We start from the raw sequence: 27,485 nt of genomic DNA, 5'->3' as shown, positions 1-27,485 counted from the left end.
ATGAGATTCTGATTAGATACAAAAGGAAAATTTTTCACAATCAGTGATTGGAATAATTTCCCCGGGGATGTGGTGGTTTCTCCAGTGTTGGACAGTTTTAAGATTTGGCTGGTCAGGGTGCTGGACCATCTTGTCTAGACTATGCTTTTGCCAAGAAAGTTTGGACCATAATCCTTAGGGTTCTGTCCAGCCTGGCTGTGTGGTACTTAGTTGTGAGCTCGAGTTAAACCATAACATTGAGAAAACACATATTGTGAAATAATTGTATTATGGAAAATTAAACCACTTTAATTTTTTCTCTGATTGCTGATGTCAGAGAAGAGAAAGGAAAAAAAGCTACAACAGAGATCAAAGTGTTGATCTTACACTAAGATATCCTTAACAAATGAAAAATAAAATAATCACAATAACATTGCAGCTTTTTATTAACTAAAAGCTAGATTAGGAGAACAAGTGTTTTATTTCAGTTTCTTTTCAAATAAAGATGGTGTGAAATCCTACCTAATTCAAATCAATGGCAAAATTCATAGAAATCACAAGTTGATAATTTAGAATACTAGAGGATCCTTTGATGTTTGCCTTTTAAAGTGCCTACAAAAGAGCAGTATTTCCAAAGACAACCATTGGACTGCTTCTGGTTTTTACTTCTCACATATGGCATGCAAGAAGTATTCTCAAGGTTGCAAAAAAGAATTCTGAGAAACAATAAAAACGAGAATGTTGTCTCTATTGGTCTCATTTATGTGATTCTGTTGTAATATATGATTGCATTTCTGCTGGCAGATGGAAATATTTTGCTAAATTTGAAAATATAGCTGATATCATAGGCATCATTTGAGATTTATAAGAAGGCTATCTGGTGCTGATGTTTTTCTCTGTCAAATAAGCCCACACAAAGTCTTGCAGAATTATTCATTCAGAGGGCTCTTTCTCTGAGGCAGACTAGTTTCTAACTCCCATCTTCTTTCCTTTCACCTGGTCTTCTCCTTTCCTGACACCCAGTCTCAGTCTCCTTGCCTGTTCAAATCCTTTTCCGGTTGTATGTGCTCAGCATCCGTGTCCCAAGATTAATATTTCCCTGACTCTACATCTGTATTTATTCTAAACCTTCTCCTTTGGTTCCCAGACTGCTTGGACCTCCATGGATGCTCATCTTTATTCGGTAAGCTCCTGCCATGCCACAGACCACTGTTCTGCTCAGGGCTCTGCTCTCCCTAGTCTCTTTCCCTAGTGGATCTGCCCTGCAAGGCTTTATTTTCCCAGCTGTTTCCTCAACACACTAATTCCCATTTGTATATTCTCATCTAACTATGCTGACTTTCCCCTGGTCCTTCTTCTGCTCTGTTTCTTCCTCCCATCACCTTATCTTTCCACAATCTCTGCCCCTTTTTCATTCCTGGGGTTATAATTTCCAGTATCTACCCTGCTGTTTTACCCTCTCATTTGAGGCTCTCTTGTCTGGCTGTACTTCCAGAGGGGCTTCCAGTTCACCCAACTCCCAGTCTCAGTACCCTTTTTCTAAGTGATCCTTTCTCACTCTATTTTCCAGTTATCCATCCCCATTTCTTCCCAGCACCACTTTCCAATCAAGCCTCACCAGGAGCATTTTTTATCCATTGCTAGTCCACCTGATTCCATGTCTTTATCGTAATCCTTTCTCTGTCTCTAACATATGGCGCTTGCTTCATTTCAATTTTCAGTTGAACTTCTCTGCATTAACTAGTGGGTCCTCATGGGAGGGCAACTGGGGTACAGGAGAGACAAATTCTCTCTGCTTTTAGACCTGGAATATTACCCTGCCTTAGGTCATCAGATGGGAGAAGTCATTATGAGGATATTGTAATTTGGTTTTAGTAGCCCTGAGCTGTACCAGGATGGTACACATGCCATCTGGTCAACTGGGAGTCTGGAGCTCAACTAGCATTGACAGTTTTCAGAATTTTTAGTTGCAAAACTGTGATGAACAGTTTTTCCAGATCTTACCTGAATTTAGAAGGACTGACAGCTAAAGGCAAAAAGACATATACCTGGCACACAAACCTCTCCTGCCAAATTTAAGTCCAGCTTTCAAAGCACTGAAACAGCAGAGAAGACTTTTCATCATTAATGGCAGCATATTTTCTGTAACTTGTTTTGTGAAATTAGCTGGTGGTTTTATCTGGCATTTGCGTAAAAATGGAAATTAAATAAAATCAGGCCAAGGAAATATTGTAACTGGAAAACTTAATCTGATATAACTGAAGTTTGACATTTCTGTATTTGAAATAAGGATCTAATAATGGGAAATGTCAAATACACATAATCATAGGTGGAATTACAATCGTTGATATGAGCAACAGCTTTAAAAAGTCTGAAATATGTTTTAAATACTTGAGAATAAATTATGAACTGAACTACATCTTTGGAAATCATCTGATTCTTAGCATTCAACTATTGGCTGGATTTAGCCCTTTGTGTATAGTGAAACTTCTACCTTTAAAAATTTGCTGCAGGCAGACATTATAAATTCTCAGCTTTCTAAGTCCAGATATGACCAGAGTAATTGCAGAATCTGACCTCATGTGCAAGAGAGACTGCAACATTTTGCATACTAATTCTTTTATTTCACCTAAAACTCGCAGTGGACCAAGAAGACAGCCATTAGTATATCTGAATCCAGCTATCCACAGGCATGTATTCTGGATGGCTGTTTCCTGGGTGTTGTATTCAAGAAGAGGTTGAGCCTAATGGCCGCAGTGACATGACTGTATCTTAATGGCAACACACCACTAGCAAAACATTCCAATTAACAGGGGATGTACTGAGCTGAAAGAAATGGTTTCGAGTGATGATCAGCCTGGTGTGAAATTATAAACTCCATTGTTAGTATCAAAATGACTAATTACAGCTCTGATGCAGAATAGCACACAAATTTTTTATTCTGTGGGACTAAACTGAAAATGCTTTTAGCCTAATGCAAGATCTCTAGGGAAAAATGAAGAGGATGAAATTTTTAGCTTGCATTTTTATTTAATTGGGACATTATTTCAGTACAAAGTATTATATGCTATTCTTTCCCCTTTCTCCAATCTTTTTTTAAATTGTATTTCTGTAGGATGTCCTAATTAGGAGACCCATACTGCATAGCCTCAAAAGATTTAAGGATTTCGCTTCAGCTTGACTGAAAAAAAAGCAATATTTAATGGGACAGAGAAAAACAGGACAGCCAGGCTATTATGGTAAAACCGAGAAGTAGGCAGAAGTTTTATATAAGGATGTGTAATTCATTTAGGTGGTTCTTTCTTTACAGTTTTCTATAACTGTATAGGAGTAAATTCTGTTAGTTTCATTTGTACTTCTATGTAAAGGAATCCATACACATTTTAAGGCTTTTTCTTTCTTTTGCCCTACAGCTTTCACATCAAGAAAGCAAATGTAAAAGCAGTTAAAAGCAGGTCTGAATCTGTTCTCTCCATTGATGGGTTTTTAATTCAAAGCACTTTGAAACTTCCATGCCCGTTAGCGCAGCCCAGGACCACTAAACCACAACTGTCTGATGCCACGTGCTGGCAGACTAAGACCTGAAAAAAGAGTGGTAATTTTTCCACCCTTGCTTGCAGTGCCCAACCAACGCTGAAGAGAGGAAAATAAATCAGATTTCTCTATCTAGTAGAGTACATGAAATAGTAAAGGCTGAAGATGCCTTGGAATCCCTGTTCTGTTTTGTTTACCATCTCTTGCAATTGCACTGAAAACAGAAAACATCCCTTAATAAGCTGCAGTCTTGCTCTTTGTCAAAGATTCTAGGTGAAGCAGGAAAGACGTGATGCATCTCTAACTGTACATTACTCAGAAATTTTATTCACTAAAAGTTGATATTGTGCAGAAGGTAAGAATTCAAAGAATAGTTTAAAGGAAGTTAATAGAAAAAGCTATGTGGCCATATTATTCACTCATGGCTTACAACATACTTTAAATAGTGCAGTCAAATGTACAAGAAGTTGACACATGTACTATTATGATGAGTATATTAGTCATATATGATAAATTAATAGGCTTATCAAAATCCTAAAATTGATTTTGACAAAATATGTCTCCTTAAAAACATAAAATCTTAAATTCATAGGTATTTAATAGTTCCTGGTACTTTTATGGAAAGCACATTAGCTTACTTCATATTGGGATGTTCTAGGTCTCATAGCTCCGCTGAAACAAAAAATAGTGTATACGAAAGCTTCTAAAAATATACTTCATTAAGTTCTTTATATAAAAGTTATCTAAGGCTCAACTATTTATCTACAGATTTTCACAATTTTAGTAAAATTTATGATGTATGAAGATAAGCATCTTCATTACAGAGTTACAGAATAATTTAGTTTGGAAGAGACCTCTGAAGTATCTAGTCAGCCCCTTGCACAACGAGGGCAGGTTGCTTAGGGGCTAACTGTTTTGATTGTCTTAAAGGATAGAACCCCACAGCCCCTTTGAGCAACATCTTCAGGCAACCTCTTCAGCATTTGAGCGCTTTCAAGGTGACAATAGCCACTTTTGCTGTGAGAGCACATGGTCAGCTCATTGTCCACAGGATCTGTGGGGCCTTTCCTGCAATTATCAGGGTTAAGAGCTGTACTTCCAAATACAGTGTTTCCTTAAAGAAAATCAACAAGTTGTGCTATTAAATCTGTTGCTTTTACTGTGATTCTCTTTTCTTTCATTCAGATTTGATTTTCGTGCTTGTTGTTTGACCCTTAGTCACAAATGCATTCTTAATGTAAAAACTTTATTTGTACCTAAGACATTTCTGAGGTTACCTGTAGGGAACTCTGCCAGATGAAACAAACCAGACTTCTATTTACTTTGAAAAGTGCCCAGGAGCTAGTGTCATACACTGGAGACATACCACAGCACATGTTTAGTAATGGGAATGGACAGCCTTAGAGGTCTGGACAAACCCATCAGGAAGTACTGAAATCTCCTTTTTCCAGATACGCAGTTCCAAAATTACATTCAGCAGCAAGATGATTTTTTTTGTAAAATGTTTCTGAGCTGCTAGTTCTAGGAATCTGAATTGGGAATGTTGATCCAGTAAGTTTTCATTTTGATCACTGGACTGTGGCAAGGGCAACGTGCCTGTGTTATGCCAAACCTAGGCTTCTTTGAGGCATTGCTTTTGCTGTCATCAGTAATCATGTATATGTTGTTTGAGAAATAATTGATACCACTCTGACAACAAAGTAATAATCATTATCTTGAGCGCCCAGATAACTTGCCTGAACAAACATATGTTACCAGCACATGGTATCCATGATGGGAGGGATCTCCTTAACTTTACTGGCTTCTGATGAATCTCATTTAAGGCCCACTGACTTAATAGAAAAACCAGTGTAGCCTTCAATGCATTTTTTATTAAAGGCATTTTATCTTAGGGAAACTGAATAATCTGTAAAATAAGGATCACAAAGTTTTTCTTTTGTAGAAGTAATTGAAATTCATATAGGGAAAGTACAAAGTATGCATTATTACTGTTTTATCTCTATTAAGAAAATTTGTTTTATCAATTTTTTTAATTATTTGAATGAGTAATTTAAAGCGTTTTAGGGCCTCGTATTTGGTGTGTCATTTGTTTCTTTCAGTCAAAATAAGGTGGTTACTATGGAAATAAAGACATTGGAAGATATGAGTTGCTGTTAGCTTTAGGAATAAATGCATTAATACAAAACCAAAAAGACCCCTGAGATATTAAATTATAAAGTAAAATAAATTCCTTATTAATTAAAAAATCCTGAATAAAAGATAGTTTTACACTGTGTGTGCAATAGAAACCACTCTGGCAGAAAAAAATGAAAAAAATGGAAGCTAATCGAGCTGTCATTTCAATATTCAGTATTATCTAGAATATGCAATTTCCAAAATGTAATTCCCATCTCCTGCATGAACAGTTACAACAAAGTGAAAGGTTTACCAAAACCAACTTGCTTTTCCTGTCATAATGTAAGAACAATTTGGAAAATAGAGCCTCTCAACATAGTTGCACAGGCAATACATGGTGTAGTTCTCCTGGCACCTCCTCAGCTATTTGCACAATTACTTTCTTGGCCATCTCACAGACTTGCGTGTTTATGCAGAGGACCAACAGGCTCATGTGCAGAACTGAGGAATAGAAGGCTCTCAGTCTGGGAGAGCCTGACATCCTGAAGGTTCACAAGTGTTCCCAGGATTTACCTTCCAAACTTCTGGAGATACAGGAAAGAGTGGACCAGACCAGTAGGAATTACAGAGATCTCAGTTCTCCTCTCCTGTACATAACTCACTTTTGACTGTTAATGACCCTCTAGTGCTCAAAATCAGGAAAGAGTTCCATAATTGAAATAGTATCAACTTGGCCAATCAGCTCAAAATACAGCCATGGAGCTCAGTGAGCTGGAATAAGAGGCCAAGCTAACCTGTAGGTTGGTTTGACTGGAGTATTTGCTAAAACACACCCATGCGCATGTGCACCCATGCACACGCACATGCACACAGAGCCATACTTAAAAGAATAATTCAGTTATAGGTGCAGCCCTTTAACTAGTAAAAATGATTAATAAACCATCAACCATAGAAGCCTGCAATTTGGAAGGGGCCTCGAATGATGATCTGTTTCAACCTTGCATGTAGAAGGGAGCCTAGATGAAGTTATGTACACTATCTGTCCAATCACATCTTGAAGATCCCCAGTGATGAGGACTCTCCTATGTCCCTGGGGAGGCTCTTATAGTAAATGATAGTTCCTACTGTAAAAAATGTCTTTCTTACATTGAGGTGAAATGTCTCACAGTGCAACTTGTACCCATTGCTCTTTATCTTCTCCATGTGACTGCTTGTGAAGAGACGTTATGCTTTGCAGGTGCCCTTTAAGTACAGGGATACTGTGATGAGGCTCCCTGAGTCTTCAGTTCTCCAGGGAGAAGGGATCTAACTCTTCAGTCAATGAAAAGAAAAAAGGAAATTAAAGAGCTAAATAGTTATGGGGTGTTTTAAAAGCTGCTTTGTATGAAGTCAGGACTCAATCAGTATAGTGTGACCTCAAAATGCTATTGTTGACCAATCACAAAACTACCAAAGAATACTCAGTGATCTCTCTCTACACCACTTACACATTGCATAACTCATTTTTTTCATATTACAGAGCATGTATGAGTACCTATGTAAATGCATGCTTGTTTGTGTATGTTTTGTATGGCTAAAGAGAAGGTATTTCTCACAAAGTCTTTAGGCCCAGCTCTCAGAAACAATGGATGTAGAAAATTCAGACCCCAAGTAATGCACTGGATAAATCAAGTCCTTGTCTTTTCTCCAAAGAAAACTTTGTCTGAGATCAAAATCAAACTGAATTAATTGAAGGCCTCAAATTGAGACTTCCATGTTCTTTAAAGTTTTTTATCTTTCCAAAGTGCCATGAAAAACATACTTATATAATCACCATTGTCTTATGTTTTCAGCAGAAAAAGTTTGCTAGCCTTGATAGTAGGAAAACTTCAAAGGCTGTCATAAATCAAATTAATAATTTGTCTGGAGGAAGTCCGTATAAATTGATCCCATTATGTAAATGTGTCAAATGAAATGTTAAGATCTCTCCCTCTCTTTCTTCAGGAATAATTGGATTTGCACATCTATCTAAATTGCTGGTCTTTTCACCCAAATGTGAGGTCATTTATTTTTCATTACCTGAATGCCTATCATATTAAATGGCTACAGAAAAGTGGGCAAAGCTATACGGGAGGGTTCAGGCAGGTTGATTTTACGTTTTGCTACTGTTAGCTCACCTGATGTGATGATGATCAGCAGACCATGTAAGATAAGCTTGGTTCTGCATCCTTAGTTTAGATATGCTGGACTAGATAAGATGAAAGAATCTTAGATTCTTTGTAAATCATTTGAAGATCATATAATCACAGAATATGCTGAGTTGGAAGAGACCTGCAAGGATCATCGAGGCCAACTCCTGACCCTGTGCAGGACATCTCAAGAGTCACACCATGTGCCTGAAAGCATTGTCCAAACACTTCTTGAACTCTGTCAGGCTTGGTGCTGTGACCACTTCCTAAGGGAGCCTGTTCCAGCACCCAGCCACCTCTGGGTGAAGAACCTTTTTCTAATATCCAACCTAAACCTCCTCTGGCACAATTTCAGACCATTCCCTCAGTCCTATCAATGGTCACCACAGAGTGACCAGAGATCAGTGCCTGCACCTCCTCTTCCCCTCCCTAGGAAGCTGTAGACTTCAATGCGGTCTCCCCTCAGCCTTCTCTTCTCGAGGTTGAACAAACCAACTGCCCTCAGCTGCTCCTCATATGGCTTCCCCTCAAGACCCATCATCATCTTTGTTGCCCCCCCTTGGACACTCCAATAGCTTAATATCTTCCTTATATGGCTTTGCCCAAACCTGCACACAGTATTCAAGGTGAGGCTGCCCCAGTGCAGAGCAGAGCGAGACAATCCCCTCCCTCGACCGGCTGGCGATGCTTTGCCTGATGTCCCTCAGGACACAGTTGGCCCTCCTGGCTGCCAGGGCACTGCTGACTCATATTCAACTTGCTGTCGACCTTGACCCCCAGGTCCCTTTCTGCAGCACTGCTCCAGCCTCTTGTTCCCTGGTCTATGCACCCAACCAGGGATAGATAAGCACATGCTTGAACAGTGTGAGTTTAAAATCTTACAGGTGTACATATCTGGACTTCTATTTGCACTTTTTTCCAAAAAAGTCCTTTGATTTCACACGATGTGATCTATCATCTTGCAAACTACAGCAGAATTTTTATATTTTAATGTGTATTTTAAAAGTCTTGTGAGACCAGAATTCTGTGATTGTACTAGGAATATTTTGTCACAATCCACTGATTCTTAACTGACAGAAGTTTTACCCCAGTTTTACCTTTCAAACTGTGTGTAATCAGAAATAAAAAAACCCCCAGAAAATAATGTTTGGTATATATGGGATCTCAACCATTGATGATCTCAACTATTGGTGAAGTGATTTATGTTTATTATTTGGCATGCTACAAGTGATTTATGATCGTAGGAACACAGTAAAAATAAACTACAAAAGCACTTGCAATCATGCTTTCCTGAGCTAAAATTAACTACTTAGAAGTATTCTCATACAATTGTTCATACTCTCATGAACAATTCATTAGTTCATATTAATTGATTAGTTCATATGAGTAAAATAAAATACATCTGTGATCATCTGCAGTGTTGAAATAAGTGAAATACCCAAGTGTGCCGTGACTTCTACATGGGGTGTTTGCTTTTGCTTGTTGGTTTTTTCAATTATTGCAAATACATTGTCGAGGGCTGTTAAAAAATAATGTGTCATTAAATTGACTATTGCATTTTAGTCGTTGTGAATGTGCACTGCAGTAGGGACTTTAGCAGGGGAAGGACAGAAGTTATTTCTTCAGGTGCTCCTCTGACTGCAGCATGCATCCCTCACCGCCTGAGCATTTTCTTGAGCATCCAAGTTACTTTCAGACCTTCCTCACAGAAACTCTTGGCACCATGCACTGCTAGCAAAGCAAGAGCCAGCAACTGAGTTCAACTCAGGTTCATAAAATATAGCAGGAAGTGAGTGGCACATTGTTGCAGCTGCTGGACAGGTCACAGCATGACTAGAAAAAAAGGGGCAAATTATGAACATGTTTTGCACATAAGAGTAGTGAGGGAGATTAGGATGTCTGAGAATGGAGTCAGATACACTGCTGAGGTAAGAGAAGGAAAAGCTGTTAGTGTTTTACATTAAATGGGAGAGGATGGTACTTCTGACTGATGACTATCTTCTTCGTATGCTTTTCTTTCATTTATCAGTTGCAAAATACAAGGCAAAAATGAAGTCCTGTACTAGTCATGGTTCATTTTCCAGTGTATCAGTATTTAAAGTATACTCAGACCTTTTAGTTTTCCAGCTAAAATTTGTGGAGGGGTTGTTGCTCTTTTGGTTTGGGTTTTGTCTTTTTTAGGTTTGGTTTGGTTTCTTTTTGTTGTTGTTAGTTAGTGAATTTGAAATCTTGAGTTGATCTCTGGTGAAATATTGGTAGGTCAAAACAGAAACTTCACCTGACTATGAGAGAAATATGAAATAAAATCTGCTTCCAAATCATGATCTGTACCTTGCAATTTATACTCACTATTTAGTTTAAGTTCAGCTCACCACCATCATATTGTTTTAATAAGTCCCTAAGTATGTAATTATACTAAGATTATTTAACGTTATCTGGTTTTTCCATAGAACTTATGAACTCAAAGGTTTAAATATAATACCAGCTCTGTAGCTGGAATCTGAGTCAAGGATGATTATTTTAGTAACTCCTTAATGTGAGATCTCATCCTTGGTCAAAAGTTTTGTATAGGAAAATACTGATAAATTATATTATCAGGCCAGGTTGATAAGTATTTTAGACGAATGTTTAAGCCTTCTTTTCCAAAAAGTACTTAAACTTGTATCTAAACTTGAAGACTGTGGGGAAGTCAAGTTCCCCATATCAAAATTATTTCAGGGCATATACTCAATCTAGTAGATGGTTTTAGTTTACTGAAAAGGAAATAGAGCAAATGAGGAGAAGAAAACACAGGGAGATTCCCATTTCTGCCCAGACCAAGCTCTAACCATGGGCAGCAAGGCAGCCAGCATGTGACAGAATGAGCACTAAACCAGACAGATGCCAACTTTTTTAAGATGAGTAACCTCTCTCAGCTGGAGCCTTTTCCCTGCAAGGAAAAGGCAGAGCCACCAACGACTTCAGTGACGCAAAACCAGAACGCTCCAGAGTGGAAGAATTAGCTCATGGTGTACTTATTGGCAAAATTTTGGAGAGTTTATAAACATAAAAAAAACTCCCCATAAAACACAGTTTTAAGTGGTGCTTGGTTTAGTATATTTCACCCTATGTCAGAATTGGGTTTTCTGGTTGACTAGTGGTTGACACTTGCTTCATGAACTGTGCCATTGCACAGTGGGATCTCATTTTCCAAAAGAGTTGTGGTTCTCTGGCTTCACTTGGGCTTACTGACGGTGCCTATATGGCTCCTAATACACCACCAGGGCAACAGCTGGGAATATACTGTGCTCACAGATGCACCTGTTTCTTCCCTATAGTGGAACTGCACGGGAGATGGACTCACAGCTTCATTCTCTGGATGGACAATTAATATCCTCAGGAGAGCAAGCTATAGAGGTCTGTTTGCTATGCTGAGAAACATAAATACAGATGGGTGCAGCTGCCCTCAAGTGTCAGCTTTATTACAAGCCAGCAGAAAGAGCTGAATTAGGTTTGTGGCAGCTCCACCAGCCTGTTACCTTATACAGACCAAATCACCATGTTGACCTTCTCTACTCCTTACCTATCCAGCTGTCCTTTCTAACCTGCCAGTTTTGCATAATACTGAATTGTTTTTACACATACTTGCTTAGATAAGATAGAATTTTTCAACCACAAAATGCAGTAACATGTATTGACCGATTAAAACCAGATTTTTTTCCACAATAGAACCTCGAAAATAAATACAAGCTTTCAGAAATGTTTAGGCAGACATCTGTAGAAACCAGGACTTCATTAACACTGCATAAATTGTGGTTCTTAAGATAAACTTTTTGCTTTCTTTTCATATAGATGTCCGTCATTAGCTTTGTGAAAAACTAAAATTTCAGTTTTTGGAATGAATACTTCCCAGATCTTGCTTGTGCAAGATTACACTATGCATCTCATGAGCAGGAGCTCATGTTGAATTCCTGGTTTTAAGTACATTCCATGTCCTGGGAGGTTGGAATTAGATGTAGGATGGTGTAGAACAGCCGTGCAATAGTTCAAGTTCTCCTTAACCCCCTTCATTGCTCTGGATTAGCCCATAGGGAAAAGCAGGAGCTTATAAACCCTCTAGCTATCCACAATAAGTCTTTAATGACATGCTTTAAATGCAAGGTGTTTGGTATTTGTTGTGTTCCTTTAACACTTCAGCTTCCAGTTTGACTCCTTCATTGAAGGGGAAAAAAAATGTAATATATTGTGGCCTCAAATATATCTACACTTTTGCAAACCTTTATTAACTCATATACCAGTCCGAGATACATTTTTGCTTTTAATTTGGTCAGATGCTAAACCTATTCTTTCTTGATCCTAGATTGCTGATTATTATCCTGGTCCTTCTTTGATTAATTAAAAATAGGACTGAAACAATCCCCCATATCCCAGCCAAGTTAACATTTGGATATCTTCTAATAGGTTAATTGAAATGGGAATCTCTAAAAAAAATTTGTCCTATATAGTCAGTTTTGTCACTTTCTAAATTCGAACAAAGTTCTTGTAACATTTGAATGCCTGTTTGAAAGAAAATGTTATTTTCATTTCATTTTTGTATGTCCTTCCATTACAATAAGGAAAATAACAAAGCCATGTAAGTTTCATTGGCCTGCGTTCTTGGTAATCACAGTCCCTGTTAGGGGCAGAATAGTTTTTAAGAATATGTATTGTTTCTTTCCAAAGCCTTACAGTACACATCAGTGGAAAACTTTTGCTGTAGCGTACTATATGTGTATTTCTTGTCCTGTTCTTTTTCCTCAAGGCCCCAGTTATGAAATTTCTCTCGCGCTCCAAGGAAAAGAGAAGAACAGTGAAGGAAGTCTAAAAGACTCATGAGTATAGTTAAATCAAAGGGCAGAGCTGTGGCTGCAAATGGCAAGGACCATATTTGAGGACATGTCTTTCCAGAGACACAAGAGTGCAATTGAAGATTTTTCCTAGAATATTGCCTTCTCAGATTTTATGTGGTCAGGAATTTGAAATGCTTGGATTTTCTTTAGTTTCCACAATGTCCCGTATTAAATAGAGGTTAATAAAAAATTAAGTGACATTCCTGTGAAATATAAAAATAGACACAACTTAGCTCACACCATTGAAGTCATAGTGGCTTCAAATGCAGGTATTTTCATTGCACTTTTAAAAAAAACAGTCCTGGACAATTACTTAACAGTGCAGTATCTCATGGGTCTTTCTTTGTGATATACTATAATCACTTGAGATAAATATCTTAGTCCCCAGGAGTGTATCAACACTGTTGATAGCAGTTATTTCTTTACACATAGAAATGTGAAGAGCAGTTGTCAAGCTCTGTACATTTGAGACTTGAGATCAGTCATTCCTATTAACTGTGAATGTTTCCGTTCCCTGGCTGGAGAAATACATGTATTTCAATCTCATGTATCCTGCAGAAGAGTAGTCACCTATTTTAGGACAATTACATAGAATAAAAATTAGCTCAAGTTTTTCCATGTGCATGTGGCATGTCCATTTAAATAAAGAACACCAAAGGAAACATTAAACTCACATATACCTAAAACGTGGCTGAGAACCATATTTGATATTTTGGCAGTTATTACAGATTTGATTGCCAACTTTTTTAATAGATAAGACACAAGTCCTGGGAGCAACAGGACTAGTTCGTGGGGTATGTCACCACGATGAGGTGGAAACGTAACTGGAGCACACGCAAGCGTAATGCCTTCAAACTAGGAGGAAAAATAGTCTCAGTGAAGATGTGGTTGAATGGACTGTGTTAGTGACAGGGGGTGTATTCATGATCTCTAGCCAGCCTGCATATACTAAAGACTTCTCTGCCATGTCAACTCTGGTTACCTTGCTAGCTTGAGTAAGTTAGGATGTAATCACACTTCTGCTTTACAGTGTTTTATTTCTCATCTCTGTTTTACTGCAGTGTAACTGTGTAGCTTTTGTTTATATACTTTAACCAACTCGATCGGAAAATACATAAACTCTGTTTAAATTTGACCATTTGTAAAGAGGTGATGGAAGGGTGGCTGTGGTTCTCAAGAAACCTATATTATTACTAAATTTAATTTCCAGTGTGCAAAGTTGTTTTCTTCTTTAAACCAGGAGGTAGTCTCAAAATATGCCTTACTCTGGTCAGTTTTACACCAGGATCAAGGAAATGCAAACTGCAGTCAGTGTTTGCTGCTGAAAGGCTTTGATCATGGTGGATTCGATGTAAATGGTGATCAAGGCTGTTGTTACATATACTATCCTATGGTGTGTGAGTCTTAGCATATGCTGCAGTTTCAGTGGACCAGTTCTCACATCTTTCCAGTAAGCAGTGAGCCAAAAATTCAAATGAATACTACAATAATATTTTTAATTAGAAAAATATAGTTGCTTTACTTCAAATGGAATTTAAAATCTCAGTGTAGCTGATAGCTGTGTTTTATTTTGTGGCCTTTTGAATAGAGAATTTTATGGAGCAGAAAAATGCTTCTGAGAAGATGATCTCGGAGATGTTATTGTTTTATCTGCTGTGATGTAAGGCAGGAGCACACAACTCAGCATTTTTCTTCTTCAGAATCTTACATTAATTTATTTTGACGGTATTTCCAACCCATATAGTAGTTTAGGACTATCTGTTTGTGCTACCTTCCAATTTTAGACAAGCAATGCTTTGCGTGAGACTGTTAATTTGGCAAAGGGCATGGGTTCACATTTGGTTTTCATAGACTGATAGATTTAAAGGCCAGAAGAGACCACTGTGATCATCTAGTCTGACCTCCCACTTCAATCAGGGCACAAGCCTCACGCAATCATTACTGCAACATGATCATTATTTGAGTGTGAGCTAGACAGCCGCTTAAAAATGTGATCAGTCCTGAGTTGCCTTCCTCTAATTTTTGGCATTAATTTTTCCAACTTAAACTCTAGTCTCTGGATCATATCATTTTATAGGCACGTAGAGTCAAAATGAAACACTATCCATAACTGTCCTTTTCAATTACATGTCTGTGATTTCATCTACTTGGATTTTTCCCAAGATTATAGGAGTATTTATATTGTATAGTTGTCAGACCATGCTAAATGGACAGTAAGCATTCTTTTCACTTTACACTGGATGTTGTAAAAACAGTTTCAAAGCACGCATGGAATGTCAAGATCCTGGGCTAGGTTTGCATTGGTAAGTCAGGAAGCATTCAGCCTTGCTTTTGCTTTTTGAGAGCAGTTTGCCTCTACTGAGTTAACATGTGTGAAGCCTGTCCACAGAGCAAATGCACGGCAACTATGATGCTTCTTTAAATAAAAACAACCCCAGTGTTTTTAAGATCAGTTTTTAATAGACAGATAACAAAGAAAATTAGCAACTGACAAAAAAAAATAAGGAAAGGCAGGTGCAAATGTTTAAAAAATTACGATTTACCTACGACATTTCCAGAAATACAATTGTAATTTGGTTCATTTCACCTAACAGAACATCAGTAGAAGGTTAGGTGGGAAGAAGGAAGATATTTTGAATAAAATTATTCACATGTATTTTCACATGTACTCATCATAATGTGAGAGTACACTTTCTTCAGACTTAAAACCTGGTTACAATTCACTCTCTCAGGAATTCTGGTTTACATCAACTGGATCAATTTTCCAAGATGGCCAGAGTCCAAATCTAGCATTGTGGTTTTGCACAACCAAGGAAGTTCCAGGTGTGGATGTGAAATGAGGTTGCAGCATTTTAGAAAGTCTGTCAGCAAACTTCTGCTTCTGATATTTAAAATGTTCAGGCTTTTTCTGGGTTCCCCTATGTGGAGTAAAGACAGAGGGCAGAGCTCAAATTCTGCTTCTGGTACCTACTGTCATGTGGTAGCCAAAGTGGTACCATGGTCTGTATGGGAATAAAGTAGGGGAAAGTACTAGAGGAAGATACTGACAAGAGAAAATCTGCATAAACATACTGCAAGAATTGATCAGGTTCGATGACCTTAAAGACTTTCAAGTCAGGCCACTTTTAAGAGCTGCCATTCAGTAGTGGCCTAGTGAAACTGGAAAGATTAATTAATTTCAGAAAGCAACACCAGGTTCTTGTTATCTTGTAAAGCATTAATATAAACTGATGTTCTTAACAGAAGTTTAACAAAATTCTGATCATTCTTGACTTAAAAAAACCCAATCCCTTGCATGGAAACAAAATTCCATTTGTTCCAGATGGAAAATGACACAGTTCAAGGAGCTAGAGCATGGGAACTCCAGTTTTTCTAAGGCTACTCACTTGTTATAGTTATCTTCCGTTTTCACAGTCAGGAAATGCAGAGGATATCAAGAGACTGTGTGAAGCCATAATAATATATATGGATTTATGCTTATATTCACTGGATAGGAAATTTATTCTAAGATTTTGTTCTTTATCCAGGATATGTATTCAGGAATACAGATTATTATATCCAGGATCTGAAAATATCATGAATACAATAATCTGTATATAATCTATGGGTCAATATATTTCTGTTTCAGAGCAAAATACTGAATTTTCATTTATTAATGGTCTTAGTTGAAGATCACTAACTTTCAGTTATCTAAAATCACTGTGATGTTCCATAACTGTACAAAATTAATATATAATATTAAGAAGTTACATAAATAAAATTTCAAGACTATTTGCACATTTGGATCATCTTAAGGAACTGTTTTTTAAAGACAAAAGTTATCTGATACTGTAACTATATATGGTATTTTGACTTCGCATGAGTCTCAGCCTTACAAAGGGACATCTGACAGCGCAGCAAACATGCCTTTGCAATTAAGATTGTTCACAGTACAGCTTATGGAAATCTAAGATACCGCTCAAACAGTTCAATAAGGATGCCCATTCTTGTTACTCTTTGTTTTAATGGGCTATAAAATAAATGTAGTGTAGAAGGTATTTTTACAGCCAGTGATACACAATATGCATAACTGTGCTGGGAAGAAAATGCCAAAATTATGTGTTTCAAACAGCCACCATGCTTCTCGGAAGGGTCGTATATGTAAAGCCATCAAAATCTTGTTCTTTCCTTAATGGAACAGAACTGACTGCTTCTCTGGTGCTTACGGCATCAGCCCTGGTAAATGCCAAAGTACATATGGTTCAGCAATGAAATATTGCTATCTTCATTTGTTTGAAGCCATATGCAAGAAGGAGTAAGGAGACTGCACAGCTGTAGAAAGGGAGGGCAAGGAACAAAGTTTTTTAAAAGATCATGAAATTGGCAGGGAGTAACAGCACAAGAAAAAACACACACACATACCCACTCCTCTAAATGTATGTATGGAGGTGGTCGTTGTGGGGAGGATGATAGAAGTCAGATGAGTTACTGGTAGCTGCAGGCACTGAAATGATAGAATAGATACATAGGAGGGAAAGTAGTAGTATGAAGAAAAGAAACCCATTAATAAAAGATGAGGAGGGTTGAAATGAATGAAGGTTCTGCAGAGACACTACAGCCCTTTTTGGGAGGAAAGCACGGGGCCCACTTCTGGTATTCTTGTTCAGTACTTCCTAGATGCCAGGGACTGCTTGGAGGACAAAGTACACTTAAAAGTCAGGGACTGTCAGCTTGTCAGGAATACTAAGCAAGTGACTAATCTCACACACTTATATAGGTGAATAAGAAACAGCTTGTCATGCTAGAAGTCTCCAGTTATGTCAAAATTAAATATACGGCCCTGAAGTTACTGACATAAATGAATGTTTAGAGTCAGAACTCTTTTAATGACTTGCTTTTTTAAATATACTTAAATTATATTTACTGGACCTTTTCATCTCTGTGGAAACTTTGCCGTTTTTGCAAAAACACAGACCTTTCCATACCCATGTGCTTCCAGAAGCTGAAATTTCATGTAAAACAGCAGTTATCTCAGGATGTGTAGTAAAAAGTGAAGAGTGGTAGCTGCAAGTTCCAGGGTGCACAGTAAAGTCCTGGTCCCAAGGCAGCCAGACCAGGGAGTGGGTCACAGCCATCATAGATCTGGTCCTCATGTGCCTGGGTTTCCTTTCTGTGGATACAGAGGGGAGAAGGGAGGATGAAACATTAGTTGCTAGATCTCAATCTCATGTGGAATTACAGAGAGCCAGGATGCAGCTTCAGATCCGTTAGCTGGAAAGTTCTCTGTTCTCCCATGGCTGAAGATATTTGTGGCAGCCATAGTCAGTTGATAAACCCAGACACAAGCCACACGTTCCCTCTAAACAACAGTTAGTGAAGGCACAATCTGTGAGCAGATACTTCAGTCTTCTCTGTAGAAAGGAAGCTTTTCTTTAGAATTATTTATTAAAAAATATAACTGCTGAACTAGGGGATTAAATCAATTATATCGACCCCCCACAGTACTGCAAATCCCAAGAAAAAAGTGCTGACCTGTCTACTGGTCCTTACAAGTACATTTCCAAAGGGGCATGTGCTCAGAGACCTCAGTTAGCAGCTGGCTTTTAAATTCATATGTTAGACTGAGAGCAAGAAATAAGGAGTCAAAAATGTTCTCATTCAAAATAAGCCACTTCTTTTGGGGAAATGTTTTAGCTTTCCTGGTCTTCTCCTTACTTGTCTTTTTTTTTTCCTCCTGACTAAAACTAATTGCTTAATCTAGTTTTTAGTGGGTCCTTGGAAACTCTATTTTCTAGAACTCATTCTTATCTTGAACTTTTCTTCTCTCTTGTCTTGCATAGACAAAACATTTAATCTAATCAAACATGTAATGGAATATACCAAAATGAGTGTCTCATGTTCATACCTGTATAATTAGATTTTTCAAATATTTACCTAAACATTAAATTTTTTGAAATGCTAATGTGTTCCTTTCTTTTTAACAGCAAAATTTGGAGAGTAACCTCACCAACCTTATTAAGAGGAATACTGAGCTGGAAACTCTTCTGGCGAAACTCATTCAGACCTGTCAGCATGTAGAAGTGAGTACTGAACCCTGTTTGAAATAGTTATAAACCTAATTGCATTCACTCCTGGTATTCAGGTGCAAAAGTTTAAACAAAAGCAAACAAACAAACAAACCACAAAAAACCTAAAACAAACAACAAGTGCAGAACTGAATTAAAACAGTGGCAAACTGACTTGAAGCTTTTTCACTGATAAATGGTGTTATCAATACGGATGACCTCCTTTACATTCCTTCCTGTCCTGTTTTTATTATGGTATGCTAATGTGGCCTCCACCACTACTACACTTGAGCACATCACCTATTATGTTTATTTTTTGGGGTCCTTTGTGATTCATAGTAATATTTACAGGAAGAAAATTAAGGCAATGAAATAGGAACACTCAGATCCACAACTACATTTAGATTTCTATTAGCCACTGTTTTGTTGTTTTGGTTTTTTTTAAATCAGAATTATCTATCTAAATACATATATGGCATCAGAAGTCATACACGAAACATATTTATCTTCCAAAGAAGACAGGTGCTTACAGGTCTTTGAGTTCCTTTGCTTACATATTCCACTCTGAGTATCACAAAAAATCTTCAGCATGCAGAGATCTGAACCTATATTTCCCAAATATCTGGGGGATTTTCCAGATGTCTCTATGGACATAATAATTCAGCCATGGGATTGGACACAGGGAGAGAAGAGAGTCCAAAACAGGTTCTTGTTTAGCAAAACTTTTCTTTTTACTTTTTGCCATGGAAGTTCTCCATAGGGCTTCCTATTTCTGTCTTTTTTTTCCGACTAAAATTCAGTGATCTAATTAAGCCCAAAAGCAACTTTTGTTTTTAAATAGATTTAAAGTCACATCTTAAAAATTTGGCTTCTGCTTAAGTACCTTGTTGAATTCCTAAGGGTGAGAAATACCTCTTAAGATTGGGTTAACCCAGCACTGCCATGTTCACTGCTAAACCACATCCCCAAGTGCCACTAATGGCACATGCTGCATTAAAGAAAGAGACAAAAAAGCTCACCCGAAAAAAGCAAAGCAAACAAAACCAAAACCACAACAAAAAACCACCAAACCAGACAAACAAACAAAGCCAACCAACCAACTATTCTTCCAAAGAGATTGTCTTATCAATTTTCATGTCTACTCCACAGCTGTGGAGCCTCGCTAATTTCATGGAGCTCAATAAAACCATTAAAGTCTATCCACAGTATCAGACATGAGGCGAATGGTTTAATTTCTTTGTATAGGCACCAATAACACCAGGCAGAACAACTGGAACGACTGTAGTAGGTAATGTGAGACAGAGACAAGGCACATTTTCTTCCTCTCTATATAAATCTCAGAGCAAACCCCATGAAGCAGATGGGCTCAGGACAGCATAAGGCCTCTTCTTCAGTGGTGGCCTATGTCCAGGATGTGCTAGATTTGCAAAATTTAAAATTGCTCCTCCATCTTCTCTGCAGTTCTGCAATATATTACCAACTCTAAGGTTTAGTATTACAAAGAATCCAACTTGTTCAACTGGTAACAGATGCGCTACTGTCCCTGGAGTCCTGTTGTAGAAAATTTCTCTGTAGATGTAAAGCAATAGCAGCAAAGTTGCTAATGAATTCCTACCATGTTTTATTCATCAAATTAGTCTAATTAGCATTTAAATTAGCTAAATATTAAGAAATGAGCTTCAGTCAAAACCCTGGACCTCGGCCGTGCTGGAAATCTGGCAAGTGGGGATGTTGGAGTAAACTTTAAAGTTATCTCTGTTCCTCAGAGCTCTGTGAAAACTTCAGATATGATGTGCATATCTTCAGCATTAGGGAAGCTGTGGCTTAGATAGATTTTTAAAAAGTCAGTACACTCTTTCTTTTTACTTCTTTGGGATAAAAGTTTATCCCAAACCAGGAACCCAAATGAAGTAAACAATATATTGTTTGAAACATTAATGTTACAAATTTAAAATTACAAAATATTAGGAAAAGAAATTTTCTTTTTCATTTTTTGATGCAATACATTACAGATAATGATATAAAATACATTCTACACCATTTGTAAACATGCAAAAACATAGGTAGTACAGTTTAAAACCTACTGTTACATACTTTGATTTTCCTTACCTAATTTGAATACATTTTAATGTTGATTTAGATTTTAGGGGGTTTAAAACCAGTTTAAAAAGAAAAAAGCTTTTAGTTTCGCATATAATTTGAACTCTGAAAAACAAAGAAGGAAAGGAAATTATTATACCTGTGTTAAAGCTACCAAGTTTTTATTAAGGTATATATAAACTTGAAAAAGTTATGCTAACTAACATTTATTTGTAGCTATCAACAGTAACATTTTTTAAGCATTTGTCATGTCATAAGCCAAAAAATTCGGTATTACATGAATAATTTAAAAAGAATGTCTTTTTTGGCTTTTGATATGGAGCAGAAGCTGATGTTTCTGAAAATGAACAACAAACAGACTCTGTGTGTTTTGAATAAATTAATCCTTGCCAGCCAAACCAAATGTTGTCACAAAGCCACTGTTTCTCATCAACAATGTGAGCTGTCAATGACTTCCCAGCAACAAGCTTCACAGCAGATTAGTGATCCCCATATATCCTTCCCAATAGTAAGTTCATCTATAGCAAAGGCCAAATCCCAATCTCTCCGTGTTTTAAAACTAATGCTTATTCCATTATGAAAGAGTTATTTTCACTTTATTCTCACACGAGCAGGCGAGCACTGATTGGCGATGTGGGTTATGGAAGCCGAATGCCTTCCAGCTACTGGAGAGGGTGGATCTGGGGCGGCCTCTCATCACAGCAATGGAGACCTAAATCTTAACTATTTTTAGATGGAGTTTGTCAATTTATGACAGGATTTATCCTGATCTTGGGAGACGCAAGAAGTTTGCTTTCATTATTGCATTCCTGTGAGTGGTTCTGGTCAAAACAGCAAGAAAACTTCTGTGAACAAATGAAGCCAAACTTGTATTCTTTACTGTTTTATGTACAGAGAGATAATATTAAACATTTTATAATAATAATAGCAACAATTGTAATACCTGAATATCTGATTTCATGCTTAACATGGGTGTATAGTCTGTGCTAATACTTTATAGTAACGATTTTTAAAATCCCATTTTCTCAAAGAGAACCACACCCTGAAATGTGAATGCTAGAGACTGTAACACCTTTCTGTCCCAAATCTTTCTGTTTCTGACACACTGGGTTTTCTCATCTTTCTGATGTATCCCTAACATGCTTTTTGTTTTACACAATTATTTTTCTGTCTTTCCACTCTCCCTTACTCTGTAATCCTGCCTGTCAATTCTTGGTTTTTCAGAAATCCCAAAGGCTGTTAATCAGGAAAGTTTTTGTTTTCCTTCCTAGGAGACAATGGCAGGTCTACACTCTCCTGGGTTTGGCCAGGCTGCTTTCTGCAGAGTACTCCCTCACTCAGGGCAGTTCTCTGGGTTGGCCCTGCTGAGGCAGGTCTGCTCCCTACTCTCTGTAGGGAAGCCAGCTGTAGCTGCCTCCCCAGGGGCAGCAGTCTTGACTGCATAAAATGATAAACTGTTTCACGGGATAAATTATAGCTTTCTCTACAGACTGAGAAAATTGAATGGAAATGGCCACAACTCAGATATATATTTGTTTGTATTCCTAGTCTGCAGCATTCACACATCTCATAGTATCTGTAGAAAACTTTTTAAAGAACATTTAAAACTGTCTTGGATAATTTTACCTTTCACTTTTGTGCAGGAGCCTTGGACAAGTCTTCCAAAAACGCTGTTGTAAAATGGGGATTGATGGGTTTAGGATATGGCAAGATAGGTTAATCCCTGGGTGGTGGCATTCCTGTGGTCATACCAACCCACTGCCAGGTTTCCCTTTCTCCTGCTGTGTGCTGAAGTGGCCCCAGTGAGGCCTTTAGCACACATCCCCTGCCTGTGAGTGATGCAGCACTGCCACCCTCCCTGCCACATACAAGGAGCTGGGGCCTGCACCCTGCTCTGATTGCCTGTGCCTCTTCCAGCTGTACGCAGCTCCAGATTTAACCACTTGAATCAGGGAAGGATATAATGCCGCAAATGTTTAGGTTCTCCCCTTGGTTTTAGTGTCGCAGGTTTCTCTGGCTGACAAAGTGGTATGTCACAGCAAATTTGCTTCTTTGTCATAATTTCTATTCTATGAATGTGTGAGGTTCCTGCAGAGATTTTTCAGATCATGACATTCATTGACATAAACAAAAAATTTTAACATCAGCCTCTTATGTCGGTTGCTTCTTTTCTAAGCAATTTGAGTTTTGTTTCTGGATTTTTTTCTCATCTCTTCTAGGAAATATATGATTAAATGTCTGTTATACAGTCAATGTCATGAAGCTTCTCATCTGTTAGGCAGAAACATAATCTGAACTCAGCTTGAGGAAAAATTAGAGCAATTATCTAGGGGGAGGGGAAAGGAAATAGGTTTTGCTTGTAGACAGCTTTATAACATCTGTATCTCACTCTTTCTGTTTGTTCTGTTTTGTTTTCAATTCACCAAACATCATAGGAAGCAAATTCTGGACACCACTGCAAAAGAATTTTTGCTTTCATAAAGAAGAGAAGGCATTTTCCTCTGTGTAACCATCAAATTGCTGCATCCTTTCCTTTCTGTATGTAGTGGAAATGCTCAGTTTCTAGCTCACTTCTAAAGATCTGCTGCAGGCTAAGTCTCAGCATAAAGTTCCCAGACAAAAACTGGTTTTGTTTGTGTCAAGGGGTGTTATATAATCACCTGCATAAAAAGTAGTATATTGAAAGACCCTTTATTTCACTGGCACAGATGCTCAACACTCATACATATTTGATATATTTAAATCAGTGTAACAGCAGTACTGCAAAAGTGATGAAGGTGGCAGCACCTGAAATTTCCTGCTGTGGCGATTTTTATGTATGACTGATCAAAAAGAGATGAGCCAAATGGTAACATTATAAATAATGGAAATTCAACTTTCTGGTAAGACTTAAGCTATGAGACTGCTCCTTCAAATTTTGTAGCAAAATGTCTACATCAGCTTGTGTATGAGATACATACAGCACTTCTGTTACTTGAGGGACAGCAAAATCAAAACTCATCTGTCAACATGGTTCCCTAAGGACACTCGAAAAATAAAGAGTCTTTGTGACAATAAAAAGCAATGAGTATCCTGTTTTCACTATTTTTTATGGTACTCGTTCCTTGAGATTTGGGATTATTTTAGCCAAAACTCAAGTAAACTGAGAAGTTCTCAATAGGTAAATTTAGTTGGAAAAACTGTATGTAAAATCTGGTGACTGAACTGCAGCAAATGGCCTTCAGTCATACAAAGGTGGCCATTACTAGTTTGGAATAAGGAATCTACTTTGCTGGGGACTCTTTTTAGAACAGGACCAATGGGTTAGATAAGTGCTTACCATCACTGTGAAATGCATGTGATAACTTGGCAGATAACTTGGAAAGTAGCTCCACTGAAATTTTCTTTTTCTTTTGCCCCAGTATCTTCCATTTTTGTGAAAATGCTTGTTCAGCACCTACATTTATTTACTATGTTTAAGTGCTAAAAGTAAATGACATTTTTTGATTTCTGAAATAGAAAAATATGACTTAAAGGAAATTGGGAGTTCTCACTCTCAATAAGAGACTAATTAGCAAACTTCATGATGTGCATAAAACCCTAGGGAGAAGTTCACAGCATTTTTTTTTCCTTCTAATGAGAGAAGGTACAAGAGACACTTTCTCTATTAACATTATTTTGATGAAATATATGGCATGATCTCCTTTTAATTTCTAATTACTTTCATTCTACATTAAATTCCACTCTCATAAAAGTTGATTTAATTCTATGGAAATCTCAGGTAAGCTTTAGTCAGAGTCTTAAATTTATATAGCATTAGAAAAGGGAAACTTCGGAAATAAAAACTAACAAAACATGCTGCATGACATATGGCGATACAGAATATTCATTCAAGGATGTCCTAAGTTGCATGCCTAGTAAGCCTTAGCCTAGTAGTCAAATACTATTTCCCTAAAGAATTATTAAATTGATTTCACAAATTACTAATTAAAAGTATAATGGGTTCTATATATACATGGATCTGAAGGACTTATGCATACATTTTATGTACAGATTAGGCACCTGCTGGAATACGTTATTGCACCTACAACCATTTTGTACCATCTGTAAATTGAAGTAATAAGTACAGTTAGGTGTCACACAAATTGTATATAAACTAACAGCAGTGCTTGCCACTGCCTGTGAAGGTGAGCAGTTCCCATTCGCTCCATCTCTCTCTTTGTCTCGCATCCATACATGCGTATGTGTTCAGGTTTTTGTTAAACTGATATTCTTGCAAAACTTTGTCCTTAGACTAGTAAATGGGGCTTAGATCTCTCTTAACCACTGGTTAACTAATGCAGCAAGTAATATTTTGGGCCTGCGTTCAGAGATTGTAACTTGATAGTCAAAATGTTGTCAATTTCTGGAACCTTCTGTCTCCGAGACATTTATCTTTATGGTAACAAAATACTCATGAGTTCTTCCTTTTTCTGCCTAACATAAATAGCTAAACAGGAATTAGAGCAACAAGGAGGACAAAGGTATTGTTTCTCTTGTGAGTATGTTAAACACAAGGCTAAAGATTCTGGATCCTGGATGAGAGTTTTAAGTACTGTATTAGTTACAAGGGCACTGGTTTCATCTTCATTAAAGGGTGGGCAGTCCTTTGAATTGCATTAATTATTTTATAGTTTTTGCTTTTCTATCCTAAATGAAATGGTGTACCAAGTGGAATATTTTGCTCAGCATGGAACAAAAGTTTAATTTTAGCAGGGAAAACAAAGTAAAAAATTAAATTAATGAATAAATGTTGTTCAATTTAAAAGTATTTTCATTGTTCAGATTCAAAGAAAGGACTAACATAAAGGGCAAAAATAATGCATGAAAATAAATTAATAATATGACCTTTTTCCTGCATCTTTAAAAACCCACATCCTCCTAGGGCTTAGTTTCACAAACAGCTTAATCTGGTCTTAAGACTCATTGATGTCAAAAGCCTCCCCACCTCTGTTTCTGCCCTCGCCATTGTGTTTCTCTACCTGCTGCCCTTGTGTCTGTGCAACATCCACATCAGCCAGGTGAGCTCAACCCAGACATTGCCCCATGTGGCTGCACCGACTTCTGAAGAAGGAAATAAAATGGGGAAGACCTTTGCAAGTTGTGAGACCATGGTTTGTCTCGCAATAAATGCCTTTCTCCATTGTGCTTTCCTGTCCTGAGAAATGTCAGCTATAGTTCCAACATGATGCTGCATTTGTGTTTTGTAAAAACAATATTTGTTTCATTGAAGCAAGCGTAGTCGATGGCATTTACAGATATCAGCATAATCATCTCTGGAGTAGACCTTTATGAGAACTTTCCAGATCATCTGAATTTAAGATTTTTTTATATATTTAATGGGATTAGTATAAAAACAATTAGTTGGTTTGGGTTTTTTTTTTCCTCCGTGAAACTTCCAGTTCAGTTTTGGTTTATGATTAGATTGGAAATGTCACTAGAGGACTGCTAGGTATCTTGCTGGTTAGTTTCTCAACAATGTGTTTCAAAACATAGTGAGACAAAAAACTTTAAAATAATATTTTAGTTAGTAATGTGAGTATTTCAGTCTTCTAAAAAGGGTTTACTTTTAGTCAAGATTGGGGCAGATAGTCTTATCTGCCTGACCCAAAGTGGTTAAGCTATCCTGGCCTAATCGATTCTCCATTCATACAATTCCTAAGTAGCCAGGGTAAGTTTGCATATTTTTGCACTGACCTTTGTTTAACCTGCTCTGAGACTGCCTCTAAACACAGGTCTCCTAGTTAGAGATAGATGTGGAATGCAAACAAAAACAAAGCCTCTGGCACACTTGAAGTGGAAGATGACCATTTCTTTTTCTTTTGCACCATTTCAAAATAAAGGATTTGTCAAAGATCCGTTCAGATGGCAAGCTGAGTAATGCCATGTATTTCCAAAGGCTCAGTTTGTCATAATAGATAAAATCAGATTTACATAGAGACTAGATAAAATCTGAAAAAGTTATATTCCAAGAGTTTCTTATGCTCTACAGAAGACTAAATTGAATAATCCATAATATCAAACAGGGATATGGAATGAAGGAAGTTTGAATCCATGACCCTCATTCAGCCTAGCCATCCATAAAAAGAAAGAGAAGAAACTTTTTCATAAATATGCATTAATCATTATCCTTTGTATCTCTATTAATTAAATAAATGAAACATGGACAATGTTAAAATATTACTTCAATGTATTGTGGATCTATGAAGAAAAGTTATTCCCTTTACAACATGGAGAAAAATAGACCTCTCTCTTTAGAGGAGTATAATCCTTTAATTCATCTAGGGACTCTAATCCAAGAAAATGTGTTCCACATCTACATGACAATGAAGAAAGTTTTCCTAGATAAACAGGTACCAGCCATTATATGTAATCACTTTAGATTTTTTTTATCCCAATTTCTGAGTTTGGTGAAAGAATGAATTTAGGCTCAAATCTGGAGAGAAGTATGTGACAATGATGTACAGTTGTTGATTGGAATTATACCATTTGCTTTTCTGATGTTTTTGTTTTCTTGTGAGTATACAGTCATTCTATAACTATCAACTCAAATGCATAAAGAAAAATTCATACCTCTTCTTTACCTGCAGCTACAAAGAAATTATTTTTTGAGGAATTGAGGTTATTTTTATATCTTGAAGCTGAAACTCAAATGCATA

At 37.3% G+C, this 27,485-nt stretch overlaps 1 protein-coding gene across 3 annotated transcripts in view; it reads left to right on the top strand.

Moving 5' to 3' along the window:
• The window catches only part of MID1 (midline 1), a 242,841-nt gene that overhangs the window by 181,369 nt on the left and 33,987 nt on the right, over window positions 1-27,485 (top strand). For all 3 annotated transcript variants that reach the window (XM_027675158.1, XM_027675157.1, XM_027675159.1), the window contains exon 3: window positions 18,628-18,723. In XM_027675158.1, coding sequence (XP_027530959.1) covers window positions 18,628-18,723 — 96 coding nt within the window. The remainder of the gene's footprint in view (window positions 1-18,627; window positions 18,724-27,485) is intronic.

This window comes from Neopelma chrysocephalum, unplaced genomic scaffold (assembly GCF_003984885.1).
Source record: "Neopelma chrysocephalum unplaced genomic scaffold, ASM398488v2 Primary Assembly neopelma1_25, whole genome shotgun sequence".
NCBI lineage: Eukaryota > Metazoa > Chordata > Aves > Passeriformes > Pipridae > Neopelma > Neopelma chrysocephalum.
This window is presented reverse-complemented; position numbering and strand designations above follow the sequence as displayed.